The sequence below is a fragment of the Trachurus japonicus genome, chromosome 21, assembly GCF_045865225.1.
Source record: "Trachurus japonicus isolate A0001 chromosome 21, Traja_1.0".
NCBI classification, from domain to species: Eukaryota; Metazoa; Chordata; class Actinopteri; order Carangiformes; family Carangidae; genus Trachurus; species Trachurus japonicus.
Window position 1 is genome coordinate 22,141,267 of NC_140927.1, and position 23,278 is coordinate 22,164,544.

At 44.0% G+C, this 23,278-nt stretch overlaps 1 protein-coding gene across 8 annotated transcripts in view; it reads right to left on the reverse strand.

The window, feature by feature from the left end:
• Positions 1–20,214: 20,214 nt before the first annotated feature.
• tbc1d4 (TBC1 domain family, member 4) overlaps positions 20,215–23,278 on the reverse strand; it is a 28,256-nt gene continuing 25,192 nt past the window's right edge. For all 8 annotated transcript variants that reach the window (XM_085765780.1, XM_085765783.1, XM_085765784.1 and 5 more), the window contains one exon: positions 20,215–22,931. In XM_085765780.1, the coding sequence (XP_085621906.1) occupies positions 22,701–22,931 (231 nt within the window). In that variant the 3' untranslated portion in view covers positions 20,215–22,700. The remainder of the gene's footprint in view (positions 22,932–23,278) is intronic.

Genomic DNA, 23,278 nt, shown 5'->3' on the forward strand with positions numbered 1-23,278 from the left:
GTGTTTGGATTTGGGTGTGTGTGGGCCTCTGTGTTGGCCCTGCCGAGCTGAGATGTCTCTCCGTCCATATCTTTGTCTCAAGCAGCGTTGTTTAATTTTCTCACTATAGTCCTGGTGACAAAAGAAGTCACTTGACTCCGGCATGAATCTGAAGAACCCACAGTCGAATTTTAAAGGGGGCCTCCGCCAACAAGTCTGTTGACAGTTCTTCAGGGGTACCGCTGCATTCACACACCATGCACTGACAGACTGGGAGGAACAGGAAAAACACCCATTAATCCAACATGGGAGTGATTTTTTTCCAAGGTGGCTATAGACCCAGCACTGAGCTTGTCGTCAAAACAGCTCAACAGCTACTTTGAATTTGTGTGAAACCAGATACACACAGACTGGGACTCTTTAAAATGACCTGAACCAACTGTATATGTATTAACACTGCATTTTATTTTCATGTAACTGTCAGCAGCGGTGATCCTGCAGCTAGTCTACCAACAAGTTTGTTGTCATGTGGCTGTTTAATGTGTAAGTATCGTTACAATTACATTTCCTGCAATATACAATGCTTCTGCTGCTGAACTGTGTATGAACATATCTTTCTAAATTAAAAAGGTTCATATTTAAGTCCAAGGTTAAATTGGTGGTGTGGCCTTCTTACTGTAACAGCAGCTCACTTCCTGCAAGGAAATAGCCTAACAATAAAAATCCTAATGATGATAACAGTAATCATAATAAAACTGTATCTTCCAGTGCCTTTAAAATGTTTTACAACAGTATTAAATAACAATACAGGCAGGATTAAACACCGAAAACACATTACATGCATACGACCTGCACAGGAGAGTGTGGTGATTGTTAATATACTGGTATCCACTGCAAATAAGACCTTCCAGCAATGAAGGAGGATTAAAAAGAAAGCAAGCTGAGGTTTCTGAGAATCTCCATCTCACACTTATTAGTCACTCTGGAGAATCACGTCTCTATCCCCTATGAGTCGAAGCCTGGTCAGCTCATATATGTTAGTTAGTTAGGTTTAGATGGTCTCATTTATAATCTCCCAGGCATCTCTGATAGACCCTTATTTTAACCCCCCTACACCTCCTCTCCACATCCATTCACAATACAAACATTATTTGTTGATTTGCAGTTACACACACACACATACACAAAAGTGTATATGTGTGAAAGTATACGTGCAAAACAACTACACACACGTGGAGAGAGGTTGCCGAGCCATAAAGGAATGCAGAGCGGTATAATCACAGCATCATCAGCTCCGTCCTCTGAGAGAGCGGGCCAATAATGCCCCTCTAATTGAATAACTTATCCACAGCTATTTCCCAGGGGGCCGAGCTGCAAGGCACAGTCGCTGAGAGAGGGGGGCAGATGGCGCTGAACAGAGCAGAGCAGCATCCTCCAAGTCCCACAATGAAAGGTGGAGTTAGGCAAACACACATAATCACTCAGAGTGCAGTACAGCCTCAAAGGCAGCAACTTTTCTTTCTGTCATCGTAATTGAATATTCACAAACAAATAAAGCAATACTAATAATCATACATGGACTACGAGTCAAAATTGTTGTTTCTGATGGATAACAAGAGCAAAAACTCCTCTTTCCATTAAAATCACATAGCTCACTCTTTGTTTCCTTTATTCTTTCTGCATTGTTGAATCTCGCTGTATGTCGATGAGAGCAGGGCTCCTCTCTTATGTGTGCCTGAAAAGCCTGCTATATCCCCGAGCCTGAGGGTGAGGATAATTCCCCTTAAGACCCCCCAAATTCTGGCTTGTTCTGTCACCCATGGGCTCACTGCAGGGGGTAACTATACATTCTGTTTCCTTTTCTCCCATCAGACGGCATACCGCCCTGGGAGGGGGAACACACACGGTGTATACATAATGCACTCCAAGTAAGCATCGCTGCGTTTCGATCACTACGCTCTTCTGATAACTCAGTGGGAAGAAAACACATCTCCAGACTGATGGGAGGAAGTGCACCGGCTGATCTTACAGTGCTATAAACCAAGCACATACAGAACTCCAAAGAAAGCAGAGCTCGGGAGGAGCAACGCCACATGTCGACACCTCATGGCACCAGTTTGATTGAACATTGAATTCAAGTCTTGATGATTTTTTTTTTGGTTGTTTTTTTTTTCTGGCTAACTAGCTGAACTCCTCTTCTGGTGAGCTGTGCCTCATCAGCACACATGACATCTACCCAGGTCAATACGTTTATGCCCACAAGCATAGTTGAAGTCAATGGAATTTTTATTAGGAAATAATAATGGTAGGGGGAGTACGAGGTGGAGAAAGAGAGAGAACGCGAGGTGTAGGGAGAGGTAGTACATTGATTTACCCTTCATAGTTCGTTGCACTACATTTACCCAGCAGAGTGCTCAAATTAGTGCCCTCCAGCTCTCTCCCAATTAGTTTCCACAGAGACGAGGTGTAAAGCCAGTCACTGGCCTCATTACCTCTCCTCTGCCCCCCCTACCCACCCACCTCCGCCTCAACCACCCTCCAACTCTCTCTGTTTTTTAGTTTTTCCCCTCTCCCTCCACTTCAGCCTCTCTCATCTCCTCCACTTTTTTTTCCATTTCAGTCCTCCCCAGCTTTTATTTGCACTCTCTCTGCGTCTGTCTCTCCATCTCACCATTTTGTGTATTTCCCCCTCCTGCTCAAAGTGCTGGGTAGACAGGTGAGGAGAGTGCATGAATCTCTAGGCACATGAAGTGTGGTGGGCTGCCAGAGTCTCAACTGCATCCTGAAAAAATATTATTTTGATAGATTTTCGCACATATTATACAGTCACAGTGGCACCTAATACATGCTAAATAAGATAAAGGTATAAACAAAATTAGATTATTTCTGTGCATTACAAAGTGAAACACTACTTCAGTACAGTAAATTAGCAATTGTTATTATCAATGGGAGGATGCTCAGCCTCAGAAATAAGGCTGAGACGGTTGCCAGGTCTTATAATTGTTGTGGGTGGAGCCTTGGGCAGTATATTTAAGCTGTAAGAGTTTAAGCATCTGTGAAATGATGACTTAATTTTCCTAATTAATGTCACTGTATCCAGTGGGTTCGGATCAATGACACATGTATGAAAAGGTGATAAAGTTCAGGTCTCAACTGGACTCAATGCATCTGCAGAGTGTAGATACATGGACAACATATAACAACAATTATCCATGCATAATATATATTGGTGATGAGTGTACCAATGGGATTGACTCTGAATATAACAGCATAATAGTCCTTTTTTAACTGTTCAAAGGTGATAAAGCGCCATTCCTCATAGTGGACCTTCACACCCTTGCCCTCTATGAGGCCATAAATTGAAAAGATGGGTCTAAGAGAGACAGAGGGCAGGTGGGGCCATAAAATATTAGATTACTCATGAAATAACATTTAATAAAATCTGCGGTGGACAAATTAATGAGCAAAGTGATACAGGAGGAGTCCACACTGGAGATTCATCATGTGCTAAATCTGACATCCAAAACATCGACTTGTGGATGTTGGCTTCCTGATGACAAGATAAAAGACCTTTGGACACAGACAGAGCACGGCCCCCTGTTTTGTCTTCCCAATTATTCTTTCCTTATTCAAGGTTCATTTTTATTTCGATTAATGCAGATGAAAAATGTTTGAATTACCTGAGAAAGAATAGACCATGTTTCTTGTCTGTCGCTGTGACTTTGTGAAACCGCATGGTTCAGCACAGTCAAGGATACCGAGTGAACCTTAATAGAGAAGTCTTTTCAGCACTTCCTTTTTATCACATTCACTCATTTACTGAAAGAAGTACTTCAGCATATATTATCTATTTGTGTTTCTGGTCAACCATGAAGCATCAAAATGGTTTCCTTAAGTTCAGGTTTGTTGTCAGTGTTGTACACTGTTTTTTTTTATTCCCCTGGCTTTCACAGTTTTTCCTTTTTCCCCTGCTACAGAATAGTTTTTAATTGCTCGACAGCGACTTACTGCAAAAGAAAATAATATTTCCTGCGCTGTGATGTCTTTATTCCTGTGGATTTTCAGTTGTAGCTTGAATACCTGTATGTAGTGTTCCTGTTGTCTGTTCCAAGGCTTGATTATAAAACAGGTAAAGCAAGCGATTGCGCCAGAGCTGCAGCCCAAAATAAAAAAAAATTCCACAGGTTCCCTGTCTGATAGTTATGTTGTAATTTGATAAATTGCAGATTTGTTTGGAAACATTTACCACTGAAGCCCAACATTAACTTAAATGAATGGAGGTGGCTCCTCTGTTTCAACCATCTTCAAAATCTAGTTTTTATGAATTTATTCTACAATATGCTCACAAATTCCAAAATAAAGACGTGACCAATAAACTTGTCAGTCCGTGTAGTCACAGCAGTAAAGTCCTCACACTAAAAAAGTAGTGTATACCATGACACCCATGTATTTGTTCCACTGTGGAGATCCTCTGACTTTTCCCAGGTCAGTATTTCAATTTATTCAACACATCAGTTTATAACGAAATATCTGCAATGTGACATTCCCATCAGCCTCAAATTAACTTTATGTTGAGTGCTAAACGGAATTATTATTATTATGCAGATGGTCAAATTCATACTCGCTAAGCACCAGCATGTCCTGTGTGTCTGCACACTGACATGACTTAGACAGATTTCTCCCAGAAATATTTGTCAAATACAGTCTTTAAGATAGTAGCTGGGTTGTGGCATTTGCAGTTTGACCCCTCATTATACAGCTATCAGTTGGACAACTTGACATGTGGACCTCAGACCTGAACATAGCTGCTTTATGTTTTGAGGAAATCTTATTAGTCCAACATATCACCAAGACCACACATCCACACCAAAACTGAATCCTCATTTCATTATATCTGTTGAAAATAAAACAAACATTTGTATATATGAAAATAAAGTGGCTTATTTTTTTTTCTTTACAAATCTAAAAACAGAACCAATTTTCTTACAAACACAATGGTTCGAGGACTCTTGGCAATATAGCCCTGGCCTTGGAACAGACAAATTTTGCCTGCAGAAAAGCAAACACCTTTCCCTCCCTGAACGCACCCCCAGCAATTTCTCCTCACCTCCCTCCCTCCCTCTCTCTCTCTTTCTCTCTCCCTCCCTCCCCCCCTCCCCCTGAGTAGAAACCCAGGGAGAATCTGGGTGAGGTGTCAGGCCAATGTACTGCCTGCAAACAAAAGCCGCCCTGTCCACCCCAGACCCAGATGTTCCTTATTGATCCCCCTGTGGATTTGGCTGAATGTAACCGCTTCAAAATATCTCTCTCTCTCCCTCTCTCTTTCTGTTATGCTCACACCACTCACACTGAGTCCATATATGTGTGTTACTCCGTGATTAGCCGTATGGTCATGCATGTCCAGTCATGCATGTCGAGTCAAAACTGGAAGTGCTGTTTCCCTTCTGAAGTTTATACTGCAGCGACCAGCACTTTGGGCTCGCACGCCCCCGCCCCCACCCACTCCCTGCACTTCTCTCTCTACTCTCACTCTCTCTTTCCTGTCCACGATCTGGTCCTCTTCGACAGCCCCCTCTTGGCTTTTTCTGGTTAATAATGTAGCATGCCTCCCTGTCTGATGTTGCATTGGGTTGCTGTGGCATCACAGAGAGGCTGTCTACCTTTCTGGGAGACGCTGCAACTGGTTGCCAAGGAGTTGGTTTCAGGGAGGAGGAGAGGGAGGAGGGGCAGTGTAAAGTAGAGGTCTGGCAGAGACAAGAGCAAGAGAAAACAGTAACGACAAAGAGAGCGAGAGGAAACAGACTGGGAGTGAGAGGGAGAGAGAGAAAGAGAAAAAAGCATACAAGCCGGGGAGAAAAAAAAGGCAGACTTCATGAGAGAAAACGCTCGTTCCTATCTTGTACTCAAACGTTGCTCATCGCACTGCATAAATCTTGTCCATAATGATTTACATATATATATAAATGTAAAAAAAAAACAGACAAAGCAGGTAAAATACCTCTGAGAGCCGATTCTGGCATAAGAGGTGCAGCACAGGATTGTTGGTGGTGTCTGTCAAATGTCCTTTGGTGTAATGTGGGTGGTACTGTGAAGTTGTACCTTCATTGTGCGGATTACACAGATGATACAAAGGCTGCAGCTGAGCTAACCGGCAAGGGCAAAATGCCCCCCTTGTATGTTTGATTTCCATTTTAACTTTCTTTGTCAACGGTTGTGTTTTCAGATAAGAGAAGAAACACCATTAAGTATTAAGATGTGTAGTCTCTAGACTGAATCGTGGGTGGAACATGTCATTCACCGGCTCCACTGTGCATATTTATGTCATTACAAGCATAGACATGGTTCCTGGAGGAATTGATGGATTGAGCTGCTTGTCAGGGTTTCGGTTAAAGGTATTTCCCTACAACCACCAGGTTTATGGCCATGCACACACACATATTCATATATACAGATACACCATAACTGCTTGATATGTATGTAAAAGCTGACTCTACGCCTTCAAGCCTTAGCACAGTATTTTTTGCGGTAGTTAATCTGATTCTGTAGCAAGGGTAACGCAGGCAGGGTTGTGTCAGAGATGTCTCTTTTTACCAGTGAGCTGCTCCTACATCAATGAGATTGTCTTTATCTGCCTGCTTGCAGCTTGGGCTCAGATTCTGCCCTCTATATACGGGCGCTGGGTCGTGGGAGGCATGTGGGCGAAGGTGCGTGGCATCCGGCCTAATGCACAGCCTGAAGAGAAATACTAACACTTCATATTCACTGTGACTTCACCACCGCCACAGTTGAGGCTCTCACATTTGGATAGAGATTTTCAGTGAATGAGTCACAGGTTTGAGAGATATTCCATGGGACATGGTCTTCTAATTTAGTTGTGGCGTGAATTGAAAATAGTCAAATGAAAGCCGATTGCAGGCATCCATGTTTCCTTGTCAGCCACAACAAGGCAAACGGAGCGCTGGGTGTCATCTATCTTAATAAAAAAAAAAAGATGCAGTTTATAAAAAGTCTTGCCACAAAGTGCTCCTCCTCAGACCCCAGGGCTGCCTTGCGTTTGACTCAGGATATTCCCCGCTGCACCACATTCCACTGTTGTTCCGTTATTCTGGACTGGGTCCCTGCCTCTTCCTGCCAAAACGCTCCCATAAACACACATCCAACCCTGAAGTCCTCGCTCTGCAGGGGGCATTCCAGAAGTGTTAGTTTTCCGAGCCTTCCTCCACATTCAAAGACACACACACACTGCATACATGCAGACACACTGCGCTGTTACCCTTGCCCTAAAAATATGAAAGAAAAAAAAACTCTTGTTGTGCTTTTAATACTAGGATGGAAACACAACAGGAATTATCCTCATTTTCACTCATTTTGTACACTTTTCTGTGGCGTAAAAACCAGCAATTCCAAAGGCTGCTTTTGTGCTTGGTGATACCATCAGTGTGACCACATTTCCCTCTTTTTGTCAGTATCACAAAGTGTTGAGGAAACGGACTGGCAAAGGGCTCTGCGGCAGATGTTGCTTCACCTCTAATTTCAATTCATAAATGAAACATGTTACCTTGATTCAGCACAGACACAGTGTGCAGTTTTATTCAGAACATTTGTGTGATGGCCTTTGGACTTTTTCCTCTCACAATATCAGGACAGGGAACTATCGCGTTGTAACTTACTCAAGCCTCATGTTTCTTGGCTGTTTTACCCTGTCAACTCCCATTACCCATGAGGTAATGGGAGGTGCCCCAGCACTTGTTGCTGGTCCGTATCAGTAAAGCACACGCTTGGTTTCTCTTATCAGCCCAGACAGCGAGAATGAATCACTCCTTACGATGCTGCTTACATCAATTTACAATTGTCATCCGATAGCAGCGTTGTAATGTGTGGAGCTATACATGTCGGTTTTTATGTAAGGTAAGTAACACGACAGAAATTCTGCCAAATTCCTGCGGGCACAAAAGTTTTAACTCCCCCCCCCCCCACACACACACACACACACACACACACACACACAAACACATCCTCCTTCCTTCAAATCTAGCATGTGCACAAATGGTGGTCAGTGCATGTTCAGACAAACTCCTGAGGTGTTCCCGAGTGAACTCTTGCACATCAATTATTCAGTTCGATCACCAAGCCTCCTTGCTGTCTCTGTCTTCATTTTCGGTGTGGAAGGACCTGCTCTGCTATACAGGCAGGCACAATCAGGAAGGAGAGGAGAGAGAGCGGGGGAGGTGGGGTGGGGTGGGGTGGGGTGGGATGGGATGGGATGGGGGGGTTGCAGTCCTGTATATAGCCTGACTGGAGCCAGAAGAGGGCTGGAACAGGAGTATTCATTAAAGTCGCCCCAAGAGCACAGGCACAGGAGAGGATAACAAGACCCCAGGGTGGCTGGTGTGGGTCCTCACTCCTCAAAAACCATAAATGTATTCCCCTTCATCCAGACAAATCCACAGTCTACTGTGTCAGCAAAAACACACACACAGCCACACACACACACACACACACACACACACACACACACACACACACACACACACACACACACACACACACACACACACACACACACACACACACGCATATACCTTGGTACATGGACTCTTCACTTTTTGTTTTACCTCATACTTCGGCCACAACTTGAAATATAGGCTACAGTAGGATTAGGAAAATTTCACCACAAGAGGGGCTCATGTGTTTTTAGTTTCGGCTTCCAGTCTGATGCTGTAACATTTCACTCACTAACTTCACGGATAAGATAAGCACCAACAACAACAACAAAAAAGACGAGCTGGTTTGGGAATGTTATTATTGGACAGAGCCAAGTTTGCTCTTCCTCATTTCCAGGCTTGATGGCAGGTTAAGCTAAGTGGCTCCTACATATTTATTGTACAGACATGAGAGGGGTAGGACTCTTCTTATAAAAGTCAGGGCAAGGTTGATCTGAGTTATTTGATGCTTCCTGGCTCCTGAAATTTCAAGTAGCACAACTACACTGTTTCACAATGCAACTGAATATTATACAATAAATACTTTCTGCAACTTCACTTTCATTTTCACTTCAGATAAATCTGTTTTTTAACAAGGATTTTGCTGCAGTGATACTTCAGTGAACTCTCAGAGGCATCTGTACATCTCCCATGTGTGCAACACAGTCTGGTGCATTAAATTTCATCATAAATGATTGTAATGGATGGCAATTGCTTTTAAAAACACACCCTGGTCTCATTTACTTCCTTATAAGTCCTGTGTCTGAAGATATCTTAGCTGCAATACCTGAAAAAGGCAACTAAAAACTGTAGGTATATACAGCAGGCCACACACTTAACTCGCCCTAACCCCAACCCTAACCCTAAAAATGTTGATTTCGTACTGGTGTTTTTATCCAGACATTGACTATTGGCTATCCAATAACTCTCAGCCCCCAAGTATTGAGGAGAGGTTCAGAGAAGCATTTAAAAGAACCATAACTAACTCAACGACTCCCATGGGAGGCTGCTCTGACTGACGTATGTGTCTCAGGAGTCTCTCTGAGAGCTAACTGCACAGGGCTGTTGTTCTCCCTTGTCTGCCTGCCTGGCCTGTTGGGCCCCATACCACGGCTTTCCAGAAAGACCCCCAAGCGATGCTGCATTGAGCCAGGCTGAGCAGTAAGCTGAAATTAAAGCTGTTTCACTGCGGTTAGTTAAATAGTTGGACAGTGAGAGCATGGGGTGGCCCCGAGTCAAGGCTAAGGCTGTCTGGGCTAGTGAGTGGAAATCTCAAAAAAAAAAAAAAAAGGTTGGGGAGGGGAGAGGGGAACATGTAAAATAAAGGATTAGAGGAAACTCTTAAAGTGACCTGGTTAGAAGGGTTTCTGAGATATTAGTGAGGGAAAGCTTGGAAAATGGGTGTGGGTGTGTTTTGTAGTACTGTACACTATCACTGCTCCTTCGCGTGCTAGTATAGCAGCACAGTGGAAAGGAATGCATTACATAAGATGATAAGATACTCACCCAACAGGACATACACAGACAGCATTCTCAGTGGTCATCTAAAAGTGGAAGGAGGCTGAAAGTTGCTGGATACATCACCTACAGTTCTCATGTAAAAACGCAACGGCATCCATCATTCACGGTTGCTTAATCTTTTCCAGTAGCTCTACGATCAGTCGTAATGCAACTAAAAAATGCTGATCTGGTTGTCTGGTTGAGTGTTAGGTGGCCTGAGGCTGGACAGAGTTGGAAATGTTTATTGAATTATATAACTGTTTGACCTAAATCTTGGCTAAAGGAGCAAAGGGGTGGGTCTACAGGGTCCCTCTACCCCCCATGACCTGCTTGGGGTTTAACCACAAGTGGAGGCCACATTCTTTAGCCCCTGCTCACTGCGTTTTGAGGAGATTTTGAGCGCTTTTCACGGGCCGTGCTCAGAGCAGAAATGAATCAAACCACACTGAATTTGTCAGCAGCCAGTTCCCTGACTGATGATTTCATCGCCGGGGCCCCACAGTCTCTCATCCAGAGCACACACTGAAAGTATCACGCATGATCATACAGTCACAATATTGCTCTTGCTTTTATTTTCTATTTTTATGCATGTTGGGCCCCGTACAAGAGAAACATTTTTCCTTATGTTTCCAGATTGCTGTGAATTGGCCATACATAATGACTGGAATGGTGGAGAGTAAATTCCTAAGCCAAGTTCCTTTAAATCCACAGGGGTTCCTGCAGCGTATGGATCAGTCTTCCAAGAGGAACAGGAGCCAAGACATCTGTGTGACTAGCAGGGACTGATCCCCTCTACCAGAACACTGGGAATAGGAAAACCAGGATTATCTGGTCACATTGCATATCATGGGCGTATAGTCTCCGCACAATATTAAACGCCCTGCCTCGCTGCTATCATTAAAGTTCCCTGAATCAAATTCATTATGCAATTCCAACAATACAACCCAATTAGCATGTACTCTTGGATGTGCGCACAAACAGCATTTGTGAGGTGGAACTCTTTCATAAGGAGAAGCTTTTTAAATCATATTGTGTAGTAGGGGGAAACACTCACTGACAATGGATCTATCCTTACACTAATCTATTCCGCGTGGAGGTTTTCATTATCCGCCATCCACTATGTTCCTGTTCAGTGGGGTCTCTGCGCCCAGTTAAGAGTCCCACTAGCCCGAGGGTAAAAGGATGGTGACGGGGGATGACGGGGGAGAGCAGGGCTTAACTCTTTTACTGCATTATGTCTCACACTTGCAATAATGCTGCAAAAGTGGGAGATTATTTCATCACCCCAATGATTGTGATATCCACCTTGTTCGCAATTTGACTTTAACTGTACAGTACGGCGGCGAGTGAATCAAAGAACGATGGATGGAAACTATGACATCAAGCACCTACACCGTGCTATCGATTTACAGATTTGTCAGCGGATAAACTGACAAAGGTGTCGTCGTGTATCTATGCGACGAACACGGCACATGTACATGAGTGGACATGAAGGGGTCTGTGTTTGCACATTGCAGGACCATACAGGAATGGAGGCTTGTGTTCTCACATATGTGACCTCCTGTGTCCTAGAATGCTGCCTCCACCCAACCACACACACACACACACACACACACATGCACACACACCACACACCACACACACACACAAACACACACGTATTCCACCCTAGACAGGCCAGGTTGCCAGAGCTACACAAACTCCCACCCATTAGCGGCAGGATTCCAGGATAACCATGGCAACCAGTCTCTCACCCCCGGGGAGACGAGCAGTAGAACTGAAAGGCTCCATTCAATTTCCACATCCCAGTACAGCACACACAAAAGGACACACATGCACACACATTTCACACACTAACACACACAAACTGTCAAGCGCACACTTGCACGGATTCACGCACACATATACACACACTATATACACACACACACACAGACATGGACACGTCCAACGCAACCCACTTGCTGTAACAGCCTCGCAGTCACTCCAGCCTTCCCTGCCTGCCTCCACTGGGGTGAGTGGGAGCTTGTTAGAGAGACCGCACACTACATCCTCTCACCCACGGTCCTCGACTGCACATACACAGCGCACCAGTGAAACATTAATTACACCTCACTCATTGTGATTAGACACACTTTTAGAGGAAGTCGACAGACTCTTTATTTTCTGCACAAAGATTATCTTTCTCTCTCTCTCTTTCTTTCTACCCTCACTGTCTCTCTCCCTCTCTTTCCCTGGAGGCATGAAGCATCTTATCAACAACAAAGCGTTGTACTGGGTCATATCATCCAACTGCATCCACAGTGACAATATGGCATGTGCATTCTTGCCGACCACTGGTGTAATGTCACATGGCAGGTACAGGGCGGTGAGACTTTTATCACGTAAAGTAATTTCTTTGACATCTCCACAGTATCTCCTCTATGCACAGACCTAAAAATAAAGGATTTGAGAGAAATTGTGTAACATAGAGTAAGCCATGAGGAAATATTGGTATATGTTTAAAACAAAAAAAGAGAGAGGTGGCGAGAGAGAGAGGGAGATGTGCTGTTATAGTATCACTTCAGTGGCTAATAAGGATGTAGTTATGATCTCTGGTGAAACCTCCATTCCCACTCGAGCGAGCGCAGCGTGCTCCCCGAGTCTCCTCCGTCTCTAACAGCAGAATGTACTCACCGTGGTTAACCGAGGGGAGAGAGAGCAGGTTAATGAAGCACAGTGGGAAATCAACCTCTAAGTATCGCAAATAGTATCGCAAGGAATGGATGGAGAAGAGGCAGAGCGGTGGGAGAGACCCAGATTGTCATGGATTTCCGGTTTTAGTCCTTTGATTCATTCTTTCCGTCCAGGTGTTTGTGTGCGGATCCTGATACCAAATCCAGACCTCACTGTTCAACATCTGCCTAGACTTTCCCAGCAGTAGAGTCACCTGACCTCCTCCTCCACCCTCACCTGTTCACCTGTTTCTCTATACAGTATATACTGTACTCGTTTCCATCCCACTTCCTCTCTGCCAGATTGTCTTTGTGCCATATGGCGTAGCTTCCAGTGCTCTGCTCTTTGCCTGCCTGTTTTGATCCTCATAGTGTTTTGGACCTTGCCTGTGCTTTTTTTTGTTTTCCCCCTCAGTCCGACCCTTTGTACTTTGTTTGCCTGCTTGGATTTTTTTGTATCCTTGTTTGTTTTTTCTAAGCAAAGACAAGAAATAGGTTATGTGAGGAGAGCAGATGATAAGATTCCTAGGGAAAAAAATTGAAGGAGAGCAGCGAGAAATGTAAGGGCAGAAAGAGACATAGAAATGTAAATGATGGACAAACAGAGCTCAGAAATGCAGGGTGTTGATTACCTCCTGCTCACATTAGAGCCCACACAGACCATTAGATGTGAGCCCAGCTTGAATCAATTTGGAAATTATCTATTCAGGAAAATCTTGAGTGGCAAGCATACAGCACTCATCCTTTTATCAACACAATGCCAGTTGTTTTTTTTATGTCTTGAGTGTCAGACAGTGAGGAAGCGAAAGATGTGCAAGGGAGCAGCAATCTTGCTTGGATGGATGGACAGGTGGGTGACGATGGGCAGAAATTAAGGCCAGCAGATATTGTAAAAGGGCGCGGTGTTGTTTTGGAAACAATGTAGGAGGGAGAGCAAGAGTGAGAGAGATCTGGAACGAGGGGAGGGATGGAGGGAAGAGTGGAGCGAGGCTGGCACTAATGACGGGAGCGCCAAGGGCCACACAAGTACAGCTGTCTCCCCTCCCAACTTCAGCAATGTCAGATCAGCATAATAAAACCCAGTGTTAGTCTGTGCTCACAGGAACAGCTGGGTGGCTTGGTGGGAGAAAAAAAGAAAAAGAAAGAAAGAAAAGAAAGTGAAGAAGCAAGAGGAGAATTGTGCATCACCAGATCCCACCGTCTCCGCTTGCTTTGAGCTTTGAGTCCCAGTCACACTCAGGGAGACTGCAAGTTTACAAAGGTGTTAGAGCAAGCGGTGGTGGACACTTGAACTTCTGTCAGCCTGGACAAATCTCTTCGCTTTCATCGAGTTTCCAGTGTCTGACGTCAGCATGTGTCCAGGGTGCACTGAGTCACACATATGCAGGCTCTGCCCACCACCTCGTCTTTGTGTTTGTGCCCTTAGTGGCCTTGCGAAAGGGGGACGTACATACACACACACACACACACACTGCATGATGTCATAAGAAGTTCTCCAGCCTCACCTCACATCGCAGTGTCCCCGGTCGCTGATATCATACACCCGGGTCTTCCAGGGGATTAACCCTGCACACACAAACAGATAAAGTCAGCGCATAGTCTTTCTATACTGTACTTGATCTTTACATATTATTTGCACTTTTATTGGAGGGACCTACATGTAGGAGGATATCTGCCTGTCTGACTCACTCCTTGTCTGTCTGACCACCCCCTCCTTCCAGCCTGCCAGCACTCTCTTTGTGTCTCTCGCTGTCTTTTTCTCCTCCTCTCTTGCCTGTGTTTGTCTTAATCATTGCTGAGGTGATGTGGGCCAGGCAGAACCAGTGGATAATGTTATTAGAAGGGGGCTCAGGCACAAAGTCTCCACTCGGATTGTTCCTATATCATCGGGGCCTTTGGTCACATTTGCTGGAGATCTCTGGGTGGGAAATGTCCAGAAAAAAAGAACATCTTCAGACCTCTTTTTTCAGCTTTTTAAAAATGTTATTTGAATGTATGTCTGTGTATGCGTGCACCTGCTCTGCGTGAACAACCACAGAGCACATGGGCCGAAAAGGGAATAAGGGGGTTGGGCCTGGGTCTAGCACGTCTGAGGCAGTTTAAAGTGCATGTGTGACTACATATGTACACATATGTATCCCATGTGACTAAGGATACTGCGTGTGTTTTTCAGGCCTCCAGGGGCTGCACAGATGAATGAAGCAATGTATCAGGTAAGCCGTGCGACAGTCCCCCAGCATGTGCTGCAGCTGGCCCCAGGAGATTTTGGGGGTAGTGTGTCTGCCAGACCGTTGGGGCTGGGGGCTGGAGGTGGAGGTGGAGGTGGAGGGGGCAGGTAAGGAGGGGAAGAGTGGCTCTTGTCAGGGACAAAAAAAATAGATGAGGGGGTTTTGACAAGACGAGCGTGTCATTAATCACAAGATTCTCCAGGCAGTGTTCGTAGCTCTTGCAGCTCTTGAAGGAGGGAACCAAAGAAATGGACTGGACTAGTCATGGGAATAGGGAAGTGAGTGAGCGAGTGTGTGTGTGTTTAGTTCTGTGTTTCTTCTGTGGCTTCATTATTGCCCTATTCCCTATTCCTTCTGTCGTTCCTGGCTCTGGCCGTGTACCATCATCAGCCCCTCTGGCAGCTACATCCATGACAGGTACAGAGAGAGAGAGAGGCACACTGCAGGAAGCAAATCTGTCATTGTGCTAACTAAAACATGTCAGCAGTGTGTCTAAGGTGCACACGTGTGCATGCCTGTGCAGTGTGTGGATGGCTCATTGGAATTCAAGGCGGCGACAATGAAGAGTTTATTTCATAGCTTAAGATAATAAAGTACAGTAAGGGTTTTGAAAAGAGCTGGAACAGACAATTTATCTGTGTAGCAGCGGGTCAGGGGTGTAGATGTAGGAATCAAGGCACTGAGATGTGGTGAGGTGTATGTGTGTGTTTGTGTTTCCCTGGCCCCAGGGGAGTCAACTCCTCTCTCTGGGCTAGACTGAGCCCACCTGAGTCTCTCTCTCTCTCTCTCACCCCTCCAGCTGTTTCCTTCACCACCCCCTCCTCACCCCCATCACTCTTCCCTCCATCTTCCAAATTCGCTCACTCCCTGTGTACAGAGTAGACTGCAAGCCTGGTGCCACTGAGATGAGCTCATTAACAGGGAGCTCATATATTTCTCAAGTTGTGTAATGTTTGCGCTTTTGCCTCCAAACTACTTTATCGATTTGAATTGTGGATAATCATGTAGCGAAGTAAAAGTTGAGCTGCTGCATAGAACACTCCATGACCTGTAATACTTTGCACCGACAGCTGTAGCCCAGTGTTTTCTAGTGAATCGACTCCAGCTTTTAGACTGCGCCACAAGCGGAGCAGTATGAATTCCCATATAAGGCAGGAGGACCCTTTCTAACCTCCTCCTCCCTCCTCCTCCTCCTCCTCCTCCACTCTTCTCTTTTCAACCCCCTCACTCCTTCACTGCAACCAGCGAACACTGTCAGCTCGCTCTTCCCTTTCTGCTGAGACCGTGGTCTAATGCCCTTAAGATACACACACACACATACATGGGCAGATATCTTACCGCGGGTTGCCTGAGAACAACAGTCCTGTGTCAAACACACGGTGGTTCTCTCAGTTTGAACGCTGATACTTGTCATTTTCTGTTTTCAGTCTGTCATTCACTGAAATACCTGTCTGTACATCTTCATCGCTGCATCACCGTAGGCTCCACAACACAGTAAATATTATAGGCTACAAAAACTTCAGACCGAGCCTCACATGCCCGATGGGAGGGATGAGAAGAGCAGGAAGCAGAGTGGGAGTAGAGATGGATTGAAGGGTGAAGATACTGGAAGCGGAGAGAGGGGAGAAAAAAAAAACACAAACAGAGCTGATAAGGCCCTCGGCAAAGGAAGTGTCATTCCCAGCCAATCCCCAGTGGACTCCCAGTATCCCACTCTTCCCCTGCTGCAGGATGCGTCCCCGTGTGGGAATACGCAAGGAATGTGGTCCCTTTTGTTTAGTGTGCGATAGGCTCCTGGTTGGCGGTCATTTGTGTGTCTTATGTGTGACAAGCTCCAGGCTTGGCAGAGGCTGATCAGAGCAACATTCAGCAGTCCTTTCTGGGTAAGATCCTCCTGGGAAAACAATGACTGGTCCTATGGCTGCTATCTTTCAAAGCCCCTCCTTGGCTGATGGCACTCCTGTTGGGCTCTCACTGTGCTTCACAGTCTACTGACTAAACAAAGAACTGAGAGGGCATCTACATCAGTGGTTCCCGACTCAGTAGGTACCCATAAAGCTCTGTCAGATAGTGCGCGTTTGAACTAAATGTTATCTCTCACCATCATGTATATCAAAGTGGACAAATCTTTCCTAAACAGCTTAATTATTCATAATAGATTAAGTGAGGCATTCATGTTACATTGTAACCTCTGTCCCTTTGACTTTTGATCCATTATATATCCACTTATCCATTATTTAGGGATATTCCGGCGTAAATTTAATGGTCCAACGCACCATAACACTGAGTTAGACCCCCCCCCCCTCGAGAGATGAAGTCTGCTAATTGCTAGCTTCTCTAGTTGTAGCAACTTTAGCAAAGACCGCACCATAACAAACAGCGCAGTCAATTCCTCCACGTGCAAACCACTCATAGCCACAAATAATGCTCAGAAAAGCACCAAACGTCCTCAACAGTACAAACAGGGTCCCAGCACATAATACTAGGCATCAAACTTCTGTTAGCTTAGCCTGGTTTCTATTGAAAAGAGACGAAAACAACTCACCCACTCTCCTCCAGTTATACGTTATGCAGCAACTTTCCGCGTCCAGCATAGCATCCAAGCACTGATGAAACACGTCCGAGTCCGACTGGCAGCACAAAAATATTTACTCGTCTTCAGTAAACTCGGTCTCAAAGTGATAGAGGCGCCCATCAAAATGAAACCAGTCGTCCTTGTTCTCAAACTGCATAAACTCAGCTGTGTTGACCCTTCTGTGGTGTCTGCTTCACTATGTTACAGCCTCTTCCGGCAACAAACGTCGTCCTGATCTCGCGTGTGACGTCACGTCTAATCTCGCGCTTGTTTACGTGATTTTCTCCCGCAAATATCTAAAGTTAGAAATTCCCAGTTCTGTTCATTTCCCTGTAAACACTCGATAATAACTTTTATAAACTGATGCAAGATTCATAGGAACTTTGACTGCATTGCAACTATAACTGGAGGAGAGTGGGTGAGTTGTTTTCGTCTCTTTTCAATAGAAACCAGGCAAAGCTAACAGATGTTTGATGCCACTTGTGCTGGCATCTTGTTTGTATGACCTATGGTGTTGTTCTGAGTATTATTTGTGGCTGAGTGGCTTTTGAAATCCCTTTAACGGATTTCGCCTTTTATTTCATCCAGTAGGGTGAATTCGCCTAATGTGGGACATTTTTTGCAATTTAGACTTCTGGTGTATATTGTGATATGAAGCAAACACTTTCAATCTACATCCTGTACCATTCTGAAATCCTTAGGTTGTGATCTAATGGAATCCAAAGAGAAAATTCTGATTTCACACTCCTAAAAGAAATACCATACATATTTCAACTCTTATTGCAAAGTTTTTTGCGGCAATTTCCGTTCCCTAATGTGGGACAGTCATGCTCCTAATGTGGGACACTAAAAAGTCTGTTTAAAAGTCATCTTAATATACATGATAAATGCTAGATTGCAAACCAGTGTTCAATAATATCACATATTGTCCTAGTTCTGCTTCATCTTCTATAGTATTAATGGTTTTCTACCAACTGTGTGGTGGACGTGACCTTTTACCCTTCGCTAGGGTCATTCCAAGCCCTGGTCAACAACTTCAATTGTGGGACACCACCATCCTCAGTGATCTCCCTATATTCAGTAATGTCTCCCCTCATCCTGTCTTTTTTCCACTGGTTGAGTTCTCTTGCTTGATTATTTTCCTTTCTTTTCCTATGTTTTCTTTCCCTGATTTTGTCTCATTGCCTTACTCTTTTTTGCCACTGTGATCTGAAATACATTCAATTTAATTAATCAGTAATGTGCTATCCTTTGATTACTTCTAAACACAACATTTTTCATGAACATTATCAAAAAAGACAAGATTTAGAAACAAGAAAGAAAAAAATTCAGAGCCATTTACTCCTTTAACAGTATTATGACCACTTCCAGTTAATAAATATAATTTTCTTTTGTTGTAAAATATTCAAAACAATGCATTATAACAATAAAGCCATGTAAACAACCATTGTTATTGTTCAACCTATTAGTTTTACCTGGAAAAGCCCTGTCCCACATTAGGAACAACCACCTGTCCCGCTTTAGGAAAGCATGTTTCCTAAAGTGGGACAGTAGAAATGTTGATCAAAATCCTAAATATTGAGAACGGTTACACCATATTAAGATATATTTTAATGCATCAACATATTATAAACACATTTTGACAAAAAATTGCAATCATTTTGTTTTTTTTAATAAATTATGGCCTTAACATTATTTTTGTCCAAACCCTAAGTACCTAGCATTTTGGTGGTCTTCACACAGGGTGCCTCCGGTTTGAAGGCTGTCCCTCCCAAATCTATGATTGGACATTTGAGATGTCATGTGATTTTGATAATGCAATATCACAGCTTGTGTGAGACCACATTTACATTAACTTTCTTTTGCTATAGGAAGACCTACACCCATTTAAGCTTAAGTGTCCCACATTAGGCAGTGTCCCACATTAGGCGAATCCACCCTACTTTTGATAGCTGATTAGCTATTTCTGTCAATCCACCAATTTCTGCTATTATGTCAACTTATAGTCTTATTGTCATTTAGCCTACCTATTTGCAGACTAAAGCTGTTACAAACTCTGACATACTGTAGCCTCACAATATAGTTGCACAACCATTCAAATCATTTTGTACTTAAACATTTGCTAGCTAGCAGACATAGCTGTACATTAGGACTTTTTTAACGAAATCATCAACCATTACCATTACCTAGCTGTTTTGACAGTATTACTTCTAGCCTACATGACATATTATAAGATTTATCCTCTATTTTTATTACATGTTAGCATTTGTCCATTACTTAGTACTTGCTAACTTGCTTGACAACTCACTTTTGTGTCCCGACCATCATATCTTAATTTCTTCAACATGGACCAACACTTTTTTCGAGCATTTGGTGACTATTTGTTTCATTCACTGTGGCTAAATCAGAAATGTACACTACTAGCTCCAATGCTTCAGATACACTGCAAAGAATACAATTTCACTGTGGATTTTTTTTCCTCTCTAGAGACCTGCTGTTCTCTTTGCCCAAGGCGTGAACAAAAGTACAACTCTTTAAAGGCCTTTAAATAGACTCTAAAACTGACGAAGCCTACCACGGCCCTTTACGCAATAATATGTCTACACAGAGAGAACACTTCTGCTTGAGGCTACGTCCTACACTTGGAGTGCTACCTCGTGGAGCAGTGAGGGAACATGATTTCTTTGTGAGCGCTTACTAGGGCAGGCAAGACTTTAGGACATGAGTAGACAGAAAACAAGGCAAGGTGAGGTTTATTGAAGAATTGACGTGACAGTTTCATTGTGTAGCCCTCATGTTGACAGTTTCTTAAAACACAGTGATACAAGCTTTATTTAGTAGTCAGGACTCAGAGCACCTGATGTAAAATGAAGACCTTTCATTGATTACAATGGAATGCTTTACATTAGATATTGACAAAAAGGTCCATCTCCGATTAATGGAGAATAAAGGCCATCAAAACCTTTGGCACTACTTAAGAAGCTGAAAAGGAAAAAAACAGTGAGCAATGATGAGTAAACAAACACGTCTGCCATCTCATTTCCTTTCTTTTTTTTCTTTAGTGTCAAGTTTTTTACAGCCAATATTTGGTATTTTCTTTCAAGCTTTAATCTTAGTACAAACCTAACGATGCAGAATAGGTGAAGTGAGGAAAATGTCATTTCATTTAACGTAAAATACATCACGGCATTTTGGGTGAGTTCATCCCCCACATTTTTGAAAAAACAGACAAACAAAAAATCAACCACATCTTTGGTTCAATGGTTAATTTCTCACTGATGAGTGAGCAGGTAAGCAAAATGCAGGCAGAAAGAGGCAGGAAAGCTGTCAGCAGACAATTAGTTATTTGATATGTTTCACTTTGCTGAACTGTCGAGAGAATCCCTGCTGTTCAGAGGCGACCGTTTCTCTATGAGGGGTTTGGTGCAAACTTTTCCAACATCGCCTCAATTACGACAAGAACATTTCAACCTGACAAGGAACGTCAGGACGGATTTATCAAACTTTGTGTGAATTACCTCCTGTAACTGTAGCAAAAGTAGGCGACTGCTCTGGGTATATGCAAACATGCACGTCTGCTAAACATAAACACGTTGCGCTGCATGCCAAAGGACGTAGGTCTGAGAATAAAAGCCTAACACTGAAATAGACATGAATGTGTCACCACAACTCGTCACCAAGGACAGGAAGACCGACAGACACAGTGATTTTGTGATTTCTCTCTTGACAGACATCACCTTGGTTTTTAATGTTGAGGTGTTTTATGAAAGCCCAGGACTGTTTTGCTTTCAATCAGAACTGGCAACGGTGAGTCAGACACGGAGGTGGGATAAAACAAAACCGAGGAGAGAGCCAGGGACACTCTTTGAATCTATGTGAACTGTCTGCCTGCTCACTCAGCCAGTTCACTGCTCAGCTTGCGTGCATGAGTGTGTACATACACAGGGTAGCTCAAAAGGAAAACGGAAATGTCTTTACATTCTTGTTTCCTCTGCAGCCTCTCCTAAGCCCTTGATTTTCACTGCAAACTCTGTACAGAGTTCTTCATGTGACCAACAGCAATGCAACTGCTGATATGTGTGGTCTTTAATCTTGAGCCATGCGACACTAAAGTAGGAGATGCTTCAAGTTCTTTGATAGCCACAGGCTCATAGAAACAAAAAAGTTGTGCTGACTTTTGTGCTATACATTCGGCTCACTCCTCCACCTTCGTCTGTGAACTCCACCTCAGTGTCTGAACGTGCTGCTAAAAGCGAGGCAACACCGCGGTCAGTCACACAGGAAGCCAAGAAGGCAGACGACCTCACATCCTGCCTGAGCTCTGAAAGAAAAACGCTTCCTCCTTAAGAGCAGCGAGCAGCGAGCGCTAACAGATCTCTCACGTGAGAGGCAGTGATGTTGTGCCGAGTGATGAGCAACAAAGATAGATAGTGTATATCTCCTGAAAGTCAAAGCCTTAAATGGCAGACGTGCGCCCACGTGCCTCTGTGGTGAAAGAAAAACTGAATATTATCACAATGATCTTTGGAGGGAAAATACATTCAAAAGGATTTCAAGTGAATAAACAGGGAAATAACAAAGCAATGTGATTAGCCTGAGGCAGCATTTCCATCACAGACGCAGAGTTCAAAAGCTACAAAAACAATGGGGTCTCAACTCCAGGATTATGCACACTGGTAATGGCTATACGTTGAAGCTGAGGTCCAAAGGATTGTTTGCCAACAAGCACCTTCTGTCCACTGCTTTATGTGGTGCTACTGACACTGGTAGTAAATACATCAAGGCAGTGCTCAAAAACCATTTGCACAGACAGACACCTTTCTTACTGGCGTCAATCTAGGAAATATCTCTGTGATGAAAGATTCCTGAACAGGGAAGGGATGCTGTGTGCGTCTTGATCTCACCCGATTGCAAACTGGCAGTGACACAGGTGAGGCAGACAGCAGCTCTGATCCACAGATGGAGCAGTCTGTTTGCTAATGAAACTGAAACCACCCTCCCACCACTCTGTTATCTGCTGACAAACACCAATGTAGATATTTCCCATACCAAGTCCAGACATCACACATTTACAAAGCGCTGCACACTCTCCGTGCAGCCGTACAACAACAACAATACGTAGCTATGGAGCTCCGCAGCCTTCCACTACAACAGTCTCCATTTGTTCTCTTCAGTCTCTGTCTGTGCGTCCGCCCCGAACAGCCAGCCCCCCTGGTTGCCATCAGGGCTTCTTGGCTGCAGTTTTGGCTTTCCCGTTGGGTCCTGTTTTGATCTGGGTCATCTCCACATCTGTCAGGGCGTCAGGGGGAAGGCACGAGCGCATGCGTTCAATGGTCTTCTGGTAAGCTGCCCTCTCCTGCTCCAGAGAGCGAATCATGTGCTTCATTTTGCTCTCCCGAGAAAGGAAGTTCTCCACGCTGGTCTCCAGCGTCTGAATCTTCTGCCGCGCAGCCTAGAGGACACAGACATTGCACCTCGGTAAACGCAGGGTTCAACACAAGATGGAAATTTGGATACAGAAGAATAAAAGCTGAGAAGCCTCAAATATTAAAAAGTCGAGTAGATGTCGACACGAGTGTGACTTTGTTCTTGATCAAATTTCAAAATCTCAACAATTAAGTGTAATCAAACATGACCATAATTAAGACAGAGCCCACGGCTTCTTTAAATCACTTGTTAAATACTGTGGTTAACATTTACTCAACACCATGATTCAAAAATACAACATTTTCTATGTCACATCAGAGACCGGAGGAACTTCATACCTCTCTGACCTTCATTAGCATGAGGACCATGAGG